This window comes from Patella vulgata, chromosome 7 (genome assembly GCF_932274485.2).
Source record: "Patella vulgata chromosome 7, xgPatVulg1.2, whole genome shotgun sequence".
Classification (NCBI taxonomy): domain Eukaryota; kingdom Metazoa; phylum Mollusca; class Gastropoda; family Patellidae; genus Patella; species Patella vulgata.
The window spans coordinates 46,021,563-46,041,486 of NC_065885.2; the positions used below are offsets into that span (position 1 = coordinate 46,021,563).

Consider the following 19,924-nt stretch of genomic DNA (forward strand, 5'->3'; position numbering starts at 1 on the left):
CCGTTTCACATTTATTAAATTTATAAAAAGTGTCACGATGCGTAAATTGTGCATCTTACCTTCAATAGCAATATCCATAAAACAATCTCCATATTGATAAATAATACAGCACAACCAACCGAACAGTGGTAATTCCCACACAAATGATATATTTAAACTTGTAACTTATAATAGCCGTTTGTATGCAATTACAGAATTGTCCCGTGATATAACATATCAAAGAAACATATACGCCCAAATTGACACGTAATCATTTTCCGAGTCTTCTATTTTTACGACTATACCTGGCGTTTTTACTGCGTATCATATAGTCACTCTACTTATAGATAAAGTTGCATTTAATAAAATAAAAATATTGACCTTAATCTATCGCACAAAATGCAATGTCGTCATTCATAAATATCGAACAGGTAGGCCCCAATTTGTATATCCATGGGGTATATAGCAAATAAGCCAAATTTGCTGTATGTAAATATACTGTCTTCTATTCTTACCACTACCTGGCACCTCAAATGACCCAGCCACGTCAGAAAGAAATATCAGAGAAATATCAGGTTTATTTTATAATGTAGTTTAAAGCGCGATGCCGTTGTCCGCGATATCAACTTACAGGTCGCATTTTGAAATTTTAAGTAGATTCCTATATGGAATTCCGGGTGCAATGATAGACATTTAAAGGAGCTAAATCGCTAATATTTTGGACCTAGAAATTGGCACAAATGGGTCGCAACACATATAATAATGTAATATGAATTTATATAAACTGTTTTACATTCAATCGTGTCCGTTTTACTGTGAATTGTCATCAGTTATGTTCGGCGAAATACGCTATAAGTCCCGAAAGCAAGTCAGTTTCTAGCGTCTGGTTATTCCAGTCAACACTGATATTATTTATTGCGCATGCTCTCCAAATAAGAATATATCACATCACCGTTTAACATGACTTGTGGAATATGTGTATAACCTCATTCTTTGAGCACCTTGTTACAAATGGCACTGAAATGCACTATGGTACACGATTCATGTACCAATGGTAAAGTGCTTATTTTGTTTTAAATATTGGATATCAGAAGCCAATCTTTTCCAAGTAAGATCACAACACCAATGCTGATTTAAATTGCAAAAAAATTAGTGTTTTCAATGTCGAAGATTTTGGATGATATTGAGTTACGGACTTAGCTACTTTAAACACTCTCTAGATATTGCGTTTATATGTTCCATGTCGGTCGTATATGGTGGTCGGGACCGAGGGCTCTGGAAAATGACCGAAACTGGATCAGACCCATAGGTCATTTTGCATGCCGGAAAAATAGCATATTTTATACTAAATCATAAAATCCTGGGATACGAAGAAACTGTCGTGATGTAAGCTGTCAGGTAATAATAAAATTAACAGTGTTCAGTAGTCCACAAATGGAAACCACTGCCAATTAATTATCCTTGTGTATATTGCTCTAATCACAATCAACGGAGGATTAACATCAAACAGATTAAAAGCTTAACATTTAATCACTTTAATTAACCGAGTTTTGTTGTTTAATTAGTACTGTGTGATCATTCTTGAAACCGAGTTGTTGTTACAGCATATTTACTGACTTTCATCGCTCGTGCAGCCATATTTACTATATCAACATCAAACAAATTAAAAACTTTACTTTGATGTCTTCACTTGATAACTAGAGTTAATCATGCGAATGATATATATATCAGAAATGTTAGCATGCTTTACATCTTTTCAAAATGCTGAAATTCCAAACCTCTCAGAATAACAAAAGATAGCGAGATGATAACATTGTCATCAATGAATCCGACCTCCCTTCTTCAACATCGGCCCGCGAGGAAGACAGTAACAAACATTCCGTGGTTAAAATATGATATTCCTACACAAAGATGTTTTGTGGCTTCTTATTATTTGCTAAAAATAGCACCACTTTCTCCAAGTGAAAAATGACCCTCTGGGAAAATTTTTGAAGTGGAACCCCTAGCATGTTCCTAAACAAAATCATATAGCAACCAGGCAATTTATTTGCTATTTAGTCGTTTATTAAAACTACTTCCTATGACAGTGTTACATTTTAGAACAAATGTGAATACTCCATACTTTAGTAATCCATGTTTTGTATATTATAACTTTTATGAGAATAACTTCTCTTAATTACATCAATTAATTAGCACCTTCAGTGGTTAAGAGCAGGGATCTTAATCGGCTGTTTTTTATCGGCTTTAAAAGCTTGAAGTTCAATCAAGCCGATTGGTAAAACAATAAACAGGCCACTATGGTATCATAAATCAATCTACTTGACTACTTTCGGCTAAATTACAACGGGTTAATTATTACTTGTTGAGTAAGTAGTCAATCAACCTGCTTGTCGACTACAATAACAGTCATACCTTAGTGAGAATCAGCCATTGGTTCATAATCCAAGTAATTAGCACATATGTAACGGTAATTTTGATAATGTGGTAAAAAAAAAACCAAGCTTGCCTTTGTGGATCGATGGAACTTAGAAAGACGATCTTGGCATGGGATGAATTGTGCTCGGGACCCTATGCAGGTCACAATTATTATCCGATTTAAAAAAGCGTGTAAGTATATAACCGTTACACCGTAATGACAATTGAGTATGAATTTCGTGAAAATGGGACCAGAACTGAAGGGCAAAATGGCCGCCCCTCGTATAACGCAAATGGTGTAAATATGTGGTATATCAAGGTTGTAGACTCCCTACAGGACACGATTTTTTTTAGATTTTGATGCAATCTTAAATTTATGCTTATAGATCTTGGTTCCTTTCGAAATTCGCGCATATCAGATCGTAACTTCCTGAATTAAGGCTCTTGATGGATGAAAAATCACGTTTTTATACACCCACCTTGAAATGTGGTAGTATATTGTTGTCGCCCCCATCCGTCCGTCGGTCCGGCATCCACAATTGCTTGTGGAGGCTAAATTTAATATCCGATTGACTTTAAATTGATACACAGTGTTTGAGGTCATGAGACGAAGACACCTAGATATTTTCAAGGATTTCAGATAATTTTTGTCAGAGTTATGGCCCTTGATCACTTTGAAAAATCTAGTGGACACTCTAGAGGCTAAAGTTAATATCCCATTGACTTTAAATGTATACACAGTGTTTAAGGTCATGAGACGAAGAAGCCTATTGATTTTCAGCGATTTCCGATAATTACTGCCAGAGTTATGGCCCTTGATCACTTTGAAAAATCTTGTGGACGCTCTAGAGGCTAATGGTAATATCCGATTGACTTTAAATTTATACACAGTGTTCAAGGTCATGAGATGAAGAAGCCTATTGATTTCCAGCGATTTCCTATAATTACTGCCAGAGTTATAGCCTTTGATCACTTTGAAAAATCTTGTGGACGCTCTAGAGGCCGAAGTTAATATCTGATTGACTTTAAATTGATACACATTGTTTGAGGTCATGAGACGAAGAATCCTATTGATTTTTGATGAATTTTTATGGCTTAAACAGCTAAATCCATGATGTTAAAAGTTTCGTATACTAAACGTTAGCATGGGGCAGAACTTTTTAAAAACCAAACAAATTCTAATGTTTTTTTGATAATTACTTAAGGAGTTGTTACTCTTAATCGGATTTTATTGTATTATAAATGTTTCATTACCAAAAGTAAAAATATGCGACAACTCTTGTTAACTGCCCGGACGATATAGCTGCTGTGGGCGTATGTTACGTTGCCTGGCAACCTATCTTTTAGCTTGTGGTCTCTCTAGTGGTCACAATTATTATCTGAGTGATAAAACTGTTCGAATATATCACCGTTACATCGTAATGTTCGAATTTTGTGAAAATCGGACGAAAACTGCCAGACAAAATGGTCGCCCCTCTACGCAAATAGTGTAAGCATCTGGTATATAAAGGTTGTGGACACTCTAGAGGTCACAATGCATGTTTATAACCTAAAGATCTTGGTTTCTTTCGATATTCGCGCATATCGGATCGTATCTTTCTGAATTATGGCCCCTGATTGTACGAAAAATCACGTATTTGGCTTGTGGTCCCTCTGGAGGTCTCAATTATTATCTGATTTAAAAAAACGTTTGAATATATCACCGTTTCACCATATTGTTGGTTGAGTTCGAATTTCATAAAAATCGGACCAAAACTGCCATACAAAATGACCGCCCCTCGTACGCAAATAATGTAAACATCTGGTATATCAAGGTTGTGGACCCTCTGGAGGTCACAGTTTTGTGACGATTTTAATGAAACTTGTAATGCATGTTTATAACCAATAGGTCTTGGTTGCTTTCTATATACGTTCATATCAGATTAAAATTTCCTGAATTAAAATGAGGTCGTGTATTGTCGTCGCCCCCGCTTGCGGTCCGGTGTCCACAATTGCTTGTGGTCCCTCTGGAGGTCTCAATTATTATCTGATTTAAAAAAACGTTCGAAAATATCACCGTTTCACCATATTGTTGCTTGAGTTCGAATTTCTGCCAGACAAAATGACCGCCCCTCGTACGCAAATAATGTAAACATCTGGTATATGACACAAATCACACGATAAGGTGTAGAACTTTAGTTGAAAAGGCAGTTAAATTTAAATTAATTTTTTCCAATTCTTTGGGGGTCAAAAACTTGTATTAATAATTCATCTTTAAAATTTTGTAATGGAAAAGATAACATGTCGTTCTGTTTTTGTGCAAATACATATTTTGCAGACCATGTGAGCTTGTAACAGACGTTCCATGTCCAATTAATATTTGTCCCAAATTTGCTAATAAATACCGGCCCAGTTGATTTGCAGTGTGATAATATCAAAATCTACATTTTTGAATGTAAAGATATGTCTTTGTGCCCTGTTACCCCAAGATATTGGCAAGGATCTTTCCTGGACATCTGGTTTCAAAACAGTGTGAAATTTCTGAACTGATAACTCTTCTACACTCTTTCTTGGGCATGATTTCACTGTTATTCTTAGCCGATATGTTACAATATTTGATCAATGATTATTTTATTATTAAATTTTACTGCTCTGTACTGTTTTGTCAATATTATACAAAATATTTGTAACAGACGTGACTCCCTACTATGTAACGGACATGACTATTGACCCAATTAAAAGTGCGAGGTGTATCTGAGTACAGTGTCAGTGTTTAACGATCTTTTCCATTCTTAGTTTAAGGACACTTAAAAAGAAGGCAATCTATGTAATTTTATGTAATTTAATAAAGACTTGTAATTTTCTTTATGTTATCTTAGCTTCTTTGTGTAATGGTAGTGATGTTTGACATTATCAATTTCATCCACCATCACATCTGTTACACGTAAAACCGAAGGTCAAACTGTTATCAATCAAATTTGCGTGATTCTTTCATTTATTTCAATCACCCGAATGTGTGGAACGGCTCTTGATTTCGAGCGCAAAACAGGCTGCTTTGGCATCTCTAATATCCTCAGTTTTTGTCAAATTCTTGTAATAATGTAACGGACGTGATTTTGGCATAACGGACGTGATTTTGACATAACGGACGTGACGAAAACAAAAGTTTGAGGACGGAATTTCCTTATCAGGTCCCGGCGTTGGCCGTTCTTAATTACCCACAAAATCGTGAAGTATACAAACAGTGTGTAGAACAAGGGAGCTAATAACCGTGGAAGAGCCATGGATTTAAAACGGGGCTGGAAATATCGATCATCATAAACGCAAATAACGGACGTGATTCTTTGAAGGAATCTCGAGTGGACGATCGAAAATGCGAATATAGTTTCTTCTCAAACGTCTCTAGATCAACAGAAATACTTACATCATATCACTCAAGTATGCCTCTTCATTTTCAAATAACACACTATTTATGGATAACAATTACATGTGTTATATGCTTGATAACGACTTGTGAAATCTTGTTGAAACGTCGCAGTGAAATAAACCACAGTAATTGTTATCCATAAATAGTGTGTTATTTGATTATGTTCCAATTACTAAATGCCATTTAAAGAATATGCCTCTTCATTTGTAACATAAACATACATATAGATACAGGTGGTGAGCCAATCTTTCAATGCAATAAAAAATCAGGTTTTTTGGACGGAATTTATAACGTCCGTTACACACTTTTTAAACAATTTTTTTTTATTGAAAAATATTAAGATTGTTGGAATTTGACACTTCTGATGGATAGAAACATCCTTTATCTTCAATTTAAGAAACAACTTGTAGATTTCCATCCATGCCTTCAGTTTCAAAATACTTTCCTTTTTTTTAACACCACCAAGAGGGACAATTTTAGACCCCAAAAAAGGGGGTATTTTTTTTTTTTGTCTCGCAATAAATACTTTATTTGTACTATTTTGATCATAAAGTTGTGTTTATTGTCCCTTTATTATATTTTGTATATAACCATACCAAAAATTACATTGGATTTGTCCTAGTTTCGAAAAAAATCAATTTACCCAAAGCCATATATTAGTTCTACACCATATTGTGGCCTGTGTCATAACAAGGTTGTGGGCCGTCGAGAGGTCACAATTTTGATCAGATTTTGATGAAACTTGAAATGCATGTTTATAACCAAAAGGTCTTGGTTGCTTTCGATATACGTGCATATCAGATCAAAATTTCCTGAATTATGGCCCCTGATTGTACGAAAAATTGCGTTTTTATACGTCCACATTAAAGTGTGGTTGTGTATTGTCGTCGCCCCCGCCGGGATCCGGTGTCCAAAATTGCTTGTGGACATGGACACTCTAGAAGCTAAAGATCACATCCGATTTTCTTTAAATTTATACACAGTGTTTAAGGTAATGAGACAAAAAAGCCTATTGAATTTCAGCGATTTCGCATAATTACTGCCCTAGTTATGGCACTTGATCACTTTAAAAAATCTTGTGGCCGCTCTAGAGGCTAAAGTTAATATCCAATTGACTTTAGATTTATACACAGTGTTTAAGGTCATGAGACGAAGAAGACTATTGATTTTCAGCGATTTCTGATAAATACTGCCCGAGTTATGGCCCTTGATCACTTAAAAAATCTTGTGGACGCTCAAGAGGCAAATTTATACACAGTGTTTAAGGTCATGAGACGAAGAATCCTATTGACTTTCAGCTATTTCGGATAATTACTGCCAGAGTTATGGCCCTTGATCACTTTGAAATATCTTGTGGACGCTCTTGAGGCCAAAGTTAATATCTGATTGACTTTAAATTTATACGCAGTGTATCAACCTTAGATAGAAATGTTCTAAAAAAAAAAAAAATTACTGTCCTGTATCAAACTTGAGTTTTATCTCCAAAATTTTTGAAAAATGTATAGTCAGACAACTGATTGAACATATTGACACACACAACCTTCACGATAGTCTACAAAGTGCATATCGTAAGTTTCACAATGTTGAGACGGCTCTTATTTACTCTTTACACTGCTCCAGTTGGTAAAATTTTAAAAGACATGGTTTTGACTATCATATTTATGCCAATGATACCCAGTTGTATTTAAGTTTTAATCCTTTAAATGCGAATGAGCATGCTTTGAGCAAATCTAATATGTCTAATCACGTGAACAATATTTGTAAATCCTGCTACTTTCATATCCGTAATATTGGCAAAATTCGCAAATTCATTTCCTCTGATTCAACTAAAACTCTTGTTCATGCTTTTATTACTTCAAGACTTGATACTTTTAACTCACTTTTATCCGACTTACCTAATAAATTAATGTACAAATTACAAAAAGTTCAAAACACTGCTGCGCGACTTATTACCCTAACAAAAAGGCATGATCATATTACTCCCATACTTAAACAACTTCACTGGCTACCCATTCCATATCGTATTCAATTTAAGATTCTTTTAACTGCTTCCTATAAATGTTTTCATGGCTTAGCCCCATCTTTTTTATGTCATCTAATTGAAAAACAAACAAATGCTCGTAGTCTCCCTTGTTCAAATGACATTTATTGTCTCAAACCAAGATCTGCTAGAATGGTTACTTGTGGTGAAAGATCGTTTTCATTTTAAGCCCAAAACCTGTGGAATGATATAAAACCGTCTGGTTCCGATACTGATATTCGTTCCAGCGTACAATCTTTTAAATGTGCTCTTAATCAAAAAAGCTTTTACTTAGATATATATTATTTTATTATATTGCATCTTTTTGTAGTCTTTTAGTTGTTTTAATTTTTATACACCAACATTGAAATGTGGTCGTATATTGTCATCGCCCCTGTTCGTCCCTCTGTCGATCCGTCTGGCCGGCCGGCCGGCATCCACAATTGCTCGTGGATGCTCTAGAGGCTAAAGTTGATATTTTTATACAGTGTTTAAAGCCATGAGACGAAGAAGCCTATTGATTTTCAGCGATTTCCGATAATTACTGCCAGAGTTATGGCCCTTGATCACTTCGAAAAAATCTTGTGACGCACTAGAGGCTAAAGTTATCATCTGATTGACTTCAGATTGATACACTGAGTTTCAAATCTTGATACGAACAAGTAAATTTTTATGACTTGAACAGTTAAATCCATGATATTAAAAGTTTTGTATACTAAGTGTTAGCATGGGGCAGAACTTTATAAAAACCAAACAAATTCTAATGGTTTTCTGATAATTAATTCATGAGTTGTTACTCTTAATCAGATTTTAGTGTATTATAAATGTTTCATTACTGAAAAAAGTAAAAATATGCAACAGCACTTGTTGACTGCCCAGACGATTTAGCTGCTGTGGGCGTATGTTTCATTGCCTGGCAACCTATCTTTGTTATACTGGTATATGATTGTACTCATTGTTTTGTAAAGCGCTTCTGAACACCGTTGGTGAAACTAGCGCTATATAAATGTTCAATAATAATAATAAGGTCATGAGAAGAAGAAGCCTATTGATTTTCTGGAAATTCTGATAATTACTGCCAGAGTTATGGCCCTTGATCGCTTCAAAATATCTTGTGGATTCTCTAGAGGCGAAAGATAATATCCGATTGACTTTAAATTTATACAAAGTGTTTAAGGTTATGAGACGAAGAAGCCTATTGGTTTTCAGTAATTTCGGATAATTACTGCCAGAGTTATGGCCCTTAATCACTTCTAAAAATCTTGTGGATGCTCTAGAGGCTAAAGTTAATATCCGATTCACTTTAAATTTATAAGTAGTGTTTGAGGTCATGAGATGAAGAATCCTATCAATTTTCAACGATTTCGGATTATTACTGCCAAAGTTATGGTCCTTGATCACTTTGAAAAATCTTGTGATGCTCTAGAGGCTAATGTTTTTTTATCATCCGATTGACTTCAGATTGATACACAGAGTTTAAGGTCTTGAGACGAACAAGTATATTGATTTTCAATGAACTTTTATAACTTAACAGCTAAATTCATGATATTAAAAGTTTCGTATACTAAACGTTAGCATGGGTCAGAACTTTATAAAAACCAAACAAATTCTAATGGTTTTCTGATAATTACTTAATGAGTTGTTACTCTTAATCAGATTTTAGTGTATTATAAATGTTCCATTACCGAATAAAGTAAAAATATGCAACAACACTTGTTGACTGCTTGCGATTTGGCTGCTGTGGGCGTATGTTTTGTTGCCTGGCAACCTATCATTTTACCCTTTGTCTATATAAGTCAAAACAGAGCATAAGACGAATGCCAGACTTCTGCTGAAAAATGTATCGACTTGACCCGAAAAATACGATAATTTGGGAGGAATTTGAAACAGTACGGATCGGCAGCTTTCATTCTATCGTATTACGACATCACGTAATTTTGTAGGAATATTACTGGCATAAATTTGAATAACGTACGGGAATTAAATATGAAAAATAACGAGTTGCGCCTATTTTTTATTACGTATGAATTTGAATATTTTGTTGACGCATGATTTTTGTGTGTGGTCTAAAAACTGCCTGCTTAAATAACAACAGGAGTTATATTCCTTTATTTTTGGTGTCCATCAAATGGGTACAAAACCAGACCTAATTTTTCTAGAGTATAATTTTGCATAGAATATGATGCCGAGTGGTAATCAGTCCGCTGTTTATTAATTAGAACAGGTTTCGCTTTAGTTTTTATATTTTACGTTGACATTTTATTGCTTTAAATCTTCCTAGTGCAAAAACTGTAAATTTCATCTTTTGACCTCCAGGGTCACTAAGACTAAAGGTGAATTTAGCAAGTTTACATTTTTATTGAAAGTGTGATTACTTTCGATCATTTTCAGCTTCTTTTCATAATACAAGAATGGCTGTGCATTCACTTTCAGTGCAAATGAACACATTTGACCTTTGACCCCGAATATCTCGAAAACGCCCCAACGGCGGACTGATTACCACTTGGCATCGTATTCTACGCAAAATTTTACTCTAGAAAAGTCGTGTCTGGTTTTGTGCCCATTTGATGGACACCCACCCCCGCACTGAGCCTCCGGTCTATATCGACCTCTTGCATAATGTGGGTGTATCTTGCGTGGCAGACCCTGGTTCTATAAGATTGTCTACTTTATAATTATATAAACAAAAGTAATGTTTAATGTACTATCTTTATTTACAGGTGAATCCATTAAATGATGGGTCTAGCTGTTTAACAGTCTTTGATCTATGTTTGAATGTACAACATCATCCATCAGTTACTATACAGGTATCAGGTGTAGGAGGTGTAGATGTTATTATGTTGGATAAGGTAAAATTCTTTGAAATTTCTTTTGATGAATTGGAACCATGCCTTAATATATTGGTCGATGAATTTAGAATTATTGTTCCCTGGCTTTCTATGAAAGCAGGGGACTATTAAAATGGATTCATCCGTCCGTCTGTTGTCTGTCCGTCCGTCCGTCCGTCAGTCACACTTTTTGGGACACAATAACTCTATTTCTAATTGAGCTAGTATGTTCAAACTTGGTGTAGGTGTTTATTAGGTCTATACCTTGATGGAGTTTGAAGATGAGCATTTTCTGCTTAGGGTAAGCAGAGATAAGCAATTTGATTGGTTGATGCTTTGGGACACGATAACTTTAGTTCTAATTAAGTGAGAGTGATGAAACTGGGTATATAGTTTCATTATATCATAACCTTGACTATGTTCCACAATGAGCATTTTCTGCTCAGGGTAAGCAGAGCGATAAGCAATTTGATTGGCCGAGACTTTGGAACATAATAACCCTCCTTCTCATTGATCTCCCCCCTGGGGTGTAGGGGGTGAAAAGAATATACCCTTCGTATAAAAGGATCCCTGCAATGGGGCAACATATTTGCCGTGTGTTGCGACCCGTGTCGTTGGAGAGAGGAATCCTGGTAATTGAGTGGGGATTTGGCTTGCGAGCCCTTTCTCTACAACACATTACTACTTTGGCCCATGGTTCACCTAGACGGGAGGTCAGAGTGGCCCACTCTGATCAATCGGCTTTGGTCGTTTTAGCAATGTAGAATGTACCCTTTCTCAGTTTAATGCTGTTGTTTATTCACTCAACAATTATCTACCTCTGTGTCCTTAGTACATTCTACAGAGCGGCGGCTTGGGTCAATCAGGTTGGAGTAGTATTTTTACTCTCTTGCTTGAGTATACCCTTCGTCGAGTCCCTGGGGGACGACGAGGGGTGAATCAAAAAAAAATATTTCATGGATTCCCCAATCCCCCCCACATCTATTAACTCATTGACCCCTATACTTAATTCATTATCTACTACTGTCTCTCCCTAAGCCAATTAACTAGACAATAGCTTATCTCCCTGGAGCTAATTAAAGGATTATCCATTAATCCAATATATTGCAGAGAACACAAAATAACACACAAACTATTATTCCAGTCAAAAAATTTTCATATATTCAAATGAAGATATATAATTGGGCATCAAAATGGTCTAGCTTTTAAGCACTAATACAAAATAACAACAAAGTTATTCTTTATTTAAATTCAACAATATTTAGCACACGCACATTGTACAACAGGCCATAGCATTTAAATGTCCTAAAAATGTTGAAAAATTCACTGAATTTAACTTAATTTGCTGAACAAAGTCGGTATTGTATTCGCCGACCACGGGCCGACATTTTGATTTTTTTTCGTAGTAAGTCGTATCTGGGTCATCTTCTTCTCCGTTTATAATCCCGGAAAAAACAATTTCCCGAACACTATTGAGAGTAATATTCACATCTAAAATACCCTTCGATAAAAATCCTACAAATTCTGAATCACTTTCCATAGTGAAGAAATTATTAAAAGAGTGAGCGCTGGGATATTATAATTCGACGAAGAGTGGCTGCCATTTTTGGTACACCGTATATCACGTATATCTTCTTCTCTGTTTCATATCTCGAAATTCTCAATCACTTTCCATAGTGAAGAAATTATTAAAAGAGTGAGCGCTGGGATATTACAATTCGACAAAGAGTTGCTGCCATTTTTGGTACACTGTATATCACGTATATCTTCTTCTCTGTTTCATATCTCGGGATAAATCACTTTCCCCGGAACATTTAAATAAATATCCGTTGATAAAATTCCTTCAAATTCTGAATCGGGATCACTTTCCATAGCAAAGAAATTATTAGATGAACGGGCGTGAAAATATTAAACTTGCGTACAAAATGGCGCCCTATGACACGAATTTTCTCGAGAGTTCACAACCTTATAACCCCGAAACCATTGATGTGACGTATATGTTTTATGATTTAAATCATTAGTTCAAACTATACGCTTATTCGATAACTACTTTTGGAAAGCCAATCGTCTTTTTATACGCCCACATTTTCATGTGGACGTATATTGTCGTCGCCCCTGTCCGTCCGTCCACAATTGTTTGTGAACAGTCTACAGGTCACAATTTTTATCCGATTTCAATGAAACTTGAAATATAGGTTTATCACCCTAAGATCTCGGTTCCTTTCGATATTGGCATGTATCGGACCGTAACTTCATGGATTATGGCCCCTGATTGTACGAAAAATCACGTTTTTGGCTTGTGAACACTGTAGAGGTCACAATTTTTATCCGATTTGCTTATAACCCAAAGATCTCGGTTCCTTTATATATTCGCGCATATCGGACCGTAACATCCTGAATTATTGCCCCTGATTGTACGCAAAAACATGTTTTTTGGCTTGTGGACCCTATAGAGGTCATAATTTTTATCCAATTTAAAAAAACATGTCAATATATCACCGCTACTCCCTAAGGACGGCTGAGTTCAAATTTCGTGAAAATCGGCCCAAAACTGACAGACAAAATGGCCGCCCTTCGTTCTCAAATAGCGTAAAAATATGGTATATCAAGGTTGTGGACCCTATAGAGGTCACAATTTTTATCCGATTTTGTTGAAATTTGAAATGTAAGTTTATAACCCAAAGATCTTGGTTCCTTTCGATATTCGCGCATAACGGACAGTAACTTACTGAATTATGGCCCCTGATTGTACGAAAAATCGCGTTTTTTCTTGTGGACCCTATAGAGGTCATTATTTTTATCCGATTTAAAAAAACGTGTTAATATATCACCGCTACTCCCTATGTGAAAATCGGCCCAAAACTGACCGAGAAAATGGCTGCCCTTCGTTCTCAAATAGCGTAAAAATATGGTATATCAAGGTTGTGGACCTTATAGAGGTCACATTTTTATCCGATTTTGTTGAAACTTGAAATGTAAGTTTATAACCCAAAGATATTGGTTCCGTTCGATATTCGCGCAAATCGGACTGTAACTTCATTAATTATGGCCTCTTATTGTACGAAAAATCGCGTTTTTAGCTTGTGGACCCTATAGAGGTCATAATTTTTATCCGATTTAAAAAAACGTTTTATTATATCACCGTTAAACCCTAAGGACGGTTGAGTTCAAATTTCGTGAAAATCAGCCCAAAACTGACAGACAAAATGGCCGCCATTCGTTCTCAAATAGCGTAAAAATATGGTATATCAAGGTTGTTGACCCTATACAGGTCACAATTTTTATCCGATTTTGTTGAAACTTGAAATGTAAGTTTATGACCCAAAGATCTTGGTTCCTTTCAATATTCGCGCATATCGGACCGTAACTTCCTGAATTATGGCCCCTGATTGTACGAAAAATCACGTTTTTATCTTGTGGATCCTAGAGGTCATAATTTTTATCCGATTTAAAAAATCATCACCGTTACACCCTAAGGACGACTGAGTTCGAATTTTGTGAAAATCGACCCAAAACTGACAGACAAAATGGCCGCCCTTCGTTCTCAAAGAGCATAAAAATATGTTAATCAAGGTTGTGGACCCTATAGAGGTCACAATTTTATTTCTATTTTGTTGTTACTTGAAATGTAAGTTTATAACCCAAAGATCTTGGATAACTACTTTTTGGAAGCCAATTGGCCTTTTATGATAACTTTCTTGATCAATAAAACTTTACATCAAAGAGGCCGACAACAGTCGTCGTTAGGAAAAGTGACTAGACATTAGGTATTCAACAGGTGGCGTAAGTCGGTAAAATTCAGTAGTAAATTAGGTCGACGCCTGGCGTAAGTTGGACTGAATGAGTTAAAGAACTGATACCTGCCGTCGTATGAATCCTGATAAATAATATTTTACCGTATCACAACAGGTCAGTACTAAAACTAACACTTATTACAGTATTTCAACATCATGCGGCAAAATAGACATTCGACGGCAAAACTGAATGATGACCCACAACTAAACACATCGTAATATCTGAACATCGCACGTGAAATTAGATGTTTGACAACAAAATTAAACACCTTGCGTAATTGGACACTTTGACTGATTTTAATCACGCCTCGGGAAATTAAACAGTCCAACTAATTATTGAACAGTCATGCTAATTAGAGGGACGCTTATAATTCAACACATGCCGAGAAACTAAACACCAGTTAATTAGACGCTTGGTAATCAAAATTAAACAGTGAGATTGAAATTCGATAAAAGTACAAATTGAGCACTATTCGCCGAAATTCAACAATATTTATGAATAATTGGACACAGAATAGAAATTAACGCTATTTACGCAAGATTAAACGGTACCAATGTTACAGTGTGATGACCTTGTTGCACAACTTCCTCTCAGGTTTATTATTAAGGGAGATTTCAATGGTCATCATTCACTCGGGGGTAGTCCAGATGATAACAGCCGAGGTAAACAAGTAGCGAACTTCATTAACCTTAATAATTTGTGTTTATTATCTACATCTTGCCACAGCTTCTTTTTCTTCCCTCGATCTCACCATTTGCTCTCCGGTCCTGTTTCAGGATTTTACATGGAGAGTAAATGAAGATGTTTCCTATCTTGATTGATAATAATCTCACGCATCTGATTTACGTGTGTACACGTTGACTCCCTACCCTGATTAAAGCCGTTTGTTATACGCCCACATTGAAATGTGGTCGTATATTGTCGTCGCCCCCGTCCGTTTGTCCGGCGGTCCGGCTACCACAATTGCTTGTGGACACTCTAGAGGCCAAAGTTAATGTGGTCGTATATTGTCGTCGCCCCCGTCCGTTCATCCGGCGGTCCGGCGTCCACAATTGCTTGTGGACGCTCTAGAGCCCAAAGTTAATATCCGATTGACCTTAAATTTGTACACAGTGTTTAAGGTCTTGAGACGAAGAAGCCTATTGATTTTCAGCAATTTCCGATAATTACTGCCAGAGTTCTGGCCCTTGATCACTTCAAAACATCTTGTGGACGCTCTAGAAGCCAAAGTTAATATCCGATTGACTTTAAATTTATACACAGTGTTTAAGATCTTGAGACGAAGAAGCCTATTGATTTTCAGCAATTTCCGATAATTACTGCCAGAGTTATGGCCCTTGATCACTTCAAAAAATCTTGTGGACGCTCTAGAAGCCAAAGTTAATATCCGATTGACCTTAAATTTATACACAGTGTTTAAGATCTTGAGACGAAGAAGCCTATTGATTTTCAGCAATTTCCGATAATTACTGCCAGAGTTATGGCCCTTGATCACTTCAAAAAATCTTGTGGACGCTCTAGAAGCCAAAGTTAATATCCGATTGACCTTAAATTTATACACAGTTTTTAAGATCTTGAGACGAAGAAGCCTATAGATTTTCGATTTCCGATAATTACTGCCAGAGTTATGGCCCTTGATCACTTCAAAAAATCTTGTGGACGCTCTAGAAGCCAAAGTTAATATCTGATTGACCTTAAATTTATGCACAGTGTTTAACTTCATGGGACGAAGCGAAGAAGCCTATTGATTTTCTTCGTTACTTCGTCAAATTAATTACACAATAGGGGGTATTTAACGTTTTAAAACCGTCACGCTTATCGGGTTAAAGCGAGAGCATCAACAAGAATGTAAACACTGTCATGTTCCTTTGACAGTTAAGCACATTTTGATTGAGTGCAAGCATCTCAAAGATACAAGATTACAGCATTACCGTTGCCAATCATTACATCAGTTGTTTGCCCAGCAGGGTCTATATTGTAAAGCGCTAGATTTTTTTCAAAGAAACAAATTTTTATCGAAAATTTTAATTGTATATATCTGATTTTCCCTTTCATGTTTTAAATATATTTACATAAATTTTATATTTATTTTTATTTGATATTTACTGTGATATTTGTTTTTATTTATGTATGTATATAGATAATATTGTGATTATTTGTTTCTAGTTTTTCACAAGAAACCTCACCATATGTTTGGCGCAATATAGCCCGGTTGGAGCTGACGTGCCATTAAACAACATTTCATTTATTCTAATTGAACTAGAACATTCAAACTTGATGTAGGTGTTTAATAGGCAAAAGCCTTGATGGAGTTTGAAGATGAGCATTTTCTGTTTAGGATAAGCAGAGATAAGCAACTTGATTGGTTGATGCTTCGGTTTCATGATAACTTTAGTTCTAATTAATTAAGAGGGATGAAATTTGATGTATAGTTTTATTATATCAATACCTTGAATAAGTTTGATAATGAGCATTTCTGTTCAGAGTAAGCACAGCGATAAGCCATTTGACTGGTCGAGACTTTGGAACACAATAACTCTTGTTCTAATTGAGGTAGAATGTTTACACTTGATGCAGGCATTTATTAGATGAATGCCTTGATGGAGTTAGATGATAAACATTGTCTACTTACGGTAAGCAGAGATAAGCAATTTGATTGGTTGATGCTATTGGACACGATAACTTTAGGTCTAATTAAGTGAGGGGGGTTGGATGGCTGAATGGTTAGCACGTGCGTGCTGTATCATAAAGTCTGTCATTGAGTCTACTGGCGTGGTTTCGAATCACCAGTTGTACGTGACAAGGAGTAGGGTCGCCTGTCCAACCTTGTGGGTTTTCTCCGGGTCCTCCGGTTTCCTCCCACTGCTAAAGACCCCTACGCGCAAGTGAATTATTGAAATAAAATTGAACCATGTGTTAGTCCCGAAATGAACTAGTTTGTGTCGAGTGGACGTTAAACCCTATTTCTCTCTCTCTCTAATTAAGTGAGAGTCAGGACACTTGGTGTATAGTTTCATTACATCAATACCTTGACTAAGTTTGATAATGAACATTTTCTGCTCAGGGTAAGCAGAGCGATAAGCAATTTGATTCGTCGAGACTTTGGAACACAATAACTCTCATTCTAATTGAGTTAGAATGTTCACACTTGGCATAGGCGTTCATTAGGTGAATGCCTTGATGGAGTTCTATGATGAACATTGTCTGCTTACGGTAAGCAGAAATAAGCCATCTGATTGGTTGATGCTTTGAGACACGATAACATTACTGTGACTAATTTCGATGGTGAGAATTTTCTGCTTAGGCTAATAAGCGATAAGCAATTTGATTGGTCAAGACTTTGGAACATAACAACTCTGCTTTTAATTGAGGTAGAATGTTTAGACTTGATGTAGATGTTCATTAGGTGAATGTCTTGACTGAGTTCAATGATTAACATTTCGAGCTGAAGCTAAGCAGAGCTAATCAATTTCATTGGTCAATGCTTTAAGACAAGATAATCTTGATTCTATCTGATAGAGAGTGATGAAACTTAGTGTACAGTCGTGGCCAAAAGAATAGGACCACGCTTGAAAATGGTTGGATTTCTTACATGTAAATTCATTTGATCATATATCTGCCACCTGAAGACCGATTTTCACAAATGAGGTATCAATGGATAGGTTATGCTTAGTATGTCCATTATGCATGCACATGCATGTTTGAATGCACTCCAATGTGTACATGGGACCTCGGTTTTTCGTCCCGTCCGAACAACTAGAGAGCTGTCCTTGTCAGGCCCTTCGTCCTGCATCACTGACAAGGGGAAACCACGCCGGAAAATCGAGATGAACTTTCTCGGCCAATGCAGGTATCGAACACCCGACCTCCAGGCTAGCCAGCCAGCAGAAATTTAAATAATGCCAACTATATTGAGAGCTCCGGTAGACATATTATCATTCAGTGTCGGACATGTCATGGCGGTCCATGATCCGGAAAAATTTATTTTACTAAATCAATGGACATATTTTGACATAGTACTTATGTTTTATAGTATAATTTAGTATTCTGTATTGCATAATGCATTTTAAAGAAGGTATGCACTTGAATCAAAAAAAAACCCAAAAACAGCGGCTGCCAGGCAGGATACGCCCACATTTTGCAAGAGATGGCTAGAGAACAAGCTAAAAAAAAAACAAACAATTTTTTGTACAATCAGGGGCAATAATCCAGAAAGTTATGGTCTGAAATGCCCAAATATCAGAAGGGACTGAGATCTTTGGGACATAAAGATAATTTATGTTTTACGGTTCATCAGAATCGGATAAAAATTGTGACCTCTAGAGGGTCCACAACCTTCGTATTGTATACTTTTAGACAATTTGTGTACAAAGAGCGGCCATTTTGTCGGGCAGTTTCATTTCAATTTTCCCGGAATTCGAAATCAACCTTCATTATGGTGGAATAGTGAAATATTTAAACGTTTTTTCAAATCGGAAAAAAAAATTGTGACCTCTAGAGAAACCGCAAGCTAAAAATGCGATTTTGCGAACAATCAGGAGCCATAATTCAGGAAGTTACGTTCAGATATACGCAATTATCAAAAGGGACCAACATCTTAGTGTGTAATGATGATATATTCACATGTTTTTTTTTAAATCGGATAAAAATTCTGACCTCTACATGGAAGGCAAGCTAAAAACGTGATTTTTTGTACATTCAAGGTCCAAAATTCAAGAAGTTACAATCCGATACGCGCGAATATCGAAAGGAACCAAGATCTTTGGGTTATAAACATGTATTTCAACTCTCATCAAAATCCGAACAAAATTGTGACCTATAGAGGGTCCACAAGCTTGATATACCCGATGCTAAACACTATTTGTGTAAGAGGGGCGGCCATTTTGTCCGGCAGTTTTGGCCAGATTTTCACAAACAGTACGGTGTAACAGTGATATTCAAACTTTTTTTTTTTAAATCGGATAATAATTGTGACCTCTAGAGGGACAACAAGCTAAAAACATGATTTTTCATACAATCAGGGGCCATATATAATTCAGGAAGTTACTGTCCGATATGCCCAAGATCTTTGGGTTATAACCGTGCATTTCAAGTTTCATCAAAATCAGATCAAAATTGTGACCTCTAGAGGGTCCAAAACTTTGATATACCAGATGTTTACGCTTATTGTGTACGAGGGGTGACCATTTTGTCCGGCAGTTTTGATCTGATTTTCACGAAATACGAACTCAACCAAAACTAGGGTGTAACAGTGATATATTTGAAAGTTTTTTTAAATCGGATGATAATTGTGACATCAAGAGGGACCTCAAGCTAGAAACGTGATTTTTCGATATACCATATTTTTACGCTATTTGAGAACGAGGGACGGCCATTTTGTCTGACATTTTCGAACTCAACTATACTTAGGGTGTAACAGTGATATACTAAAACATTTTTTTAAAATCAGATAAAGATAGGTTGCCAGGCAACGAAACATAC

At 36.1% G+C, this 19,924-nt stretch overlaps 1 protein-coding gene across 1 annotated transcript in view; it reads left to right on the plus strand.

Annotated features, from left to right (window-relative positions):
* The window catches only part of LOC126828350 (nuclear pore membrane glycoprotein 210), a 398,410-nt gene that overhangs the window by 235,154 nt on the left and 143,332 nt on the right, over positions 1–19,924 (plus strand). Inside the window, exon 25 of the mRNA XM_050558065.2 lies at positions 10,541–10,669. Coding sequence (XP_050414022.1) covers positions 10,541–10,669 — 129 coding nt within the window. The remainder of the gene's footprint in view (positions 1–10,540; positions 10,670–19,924) is intronic.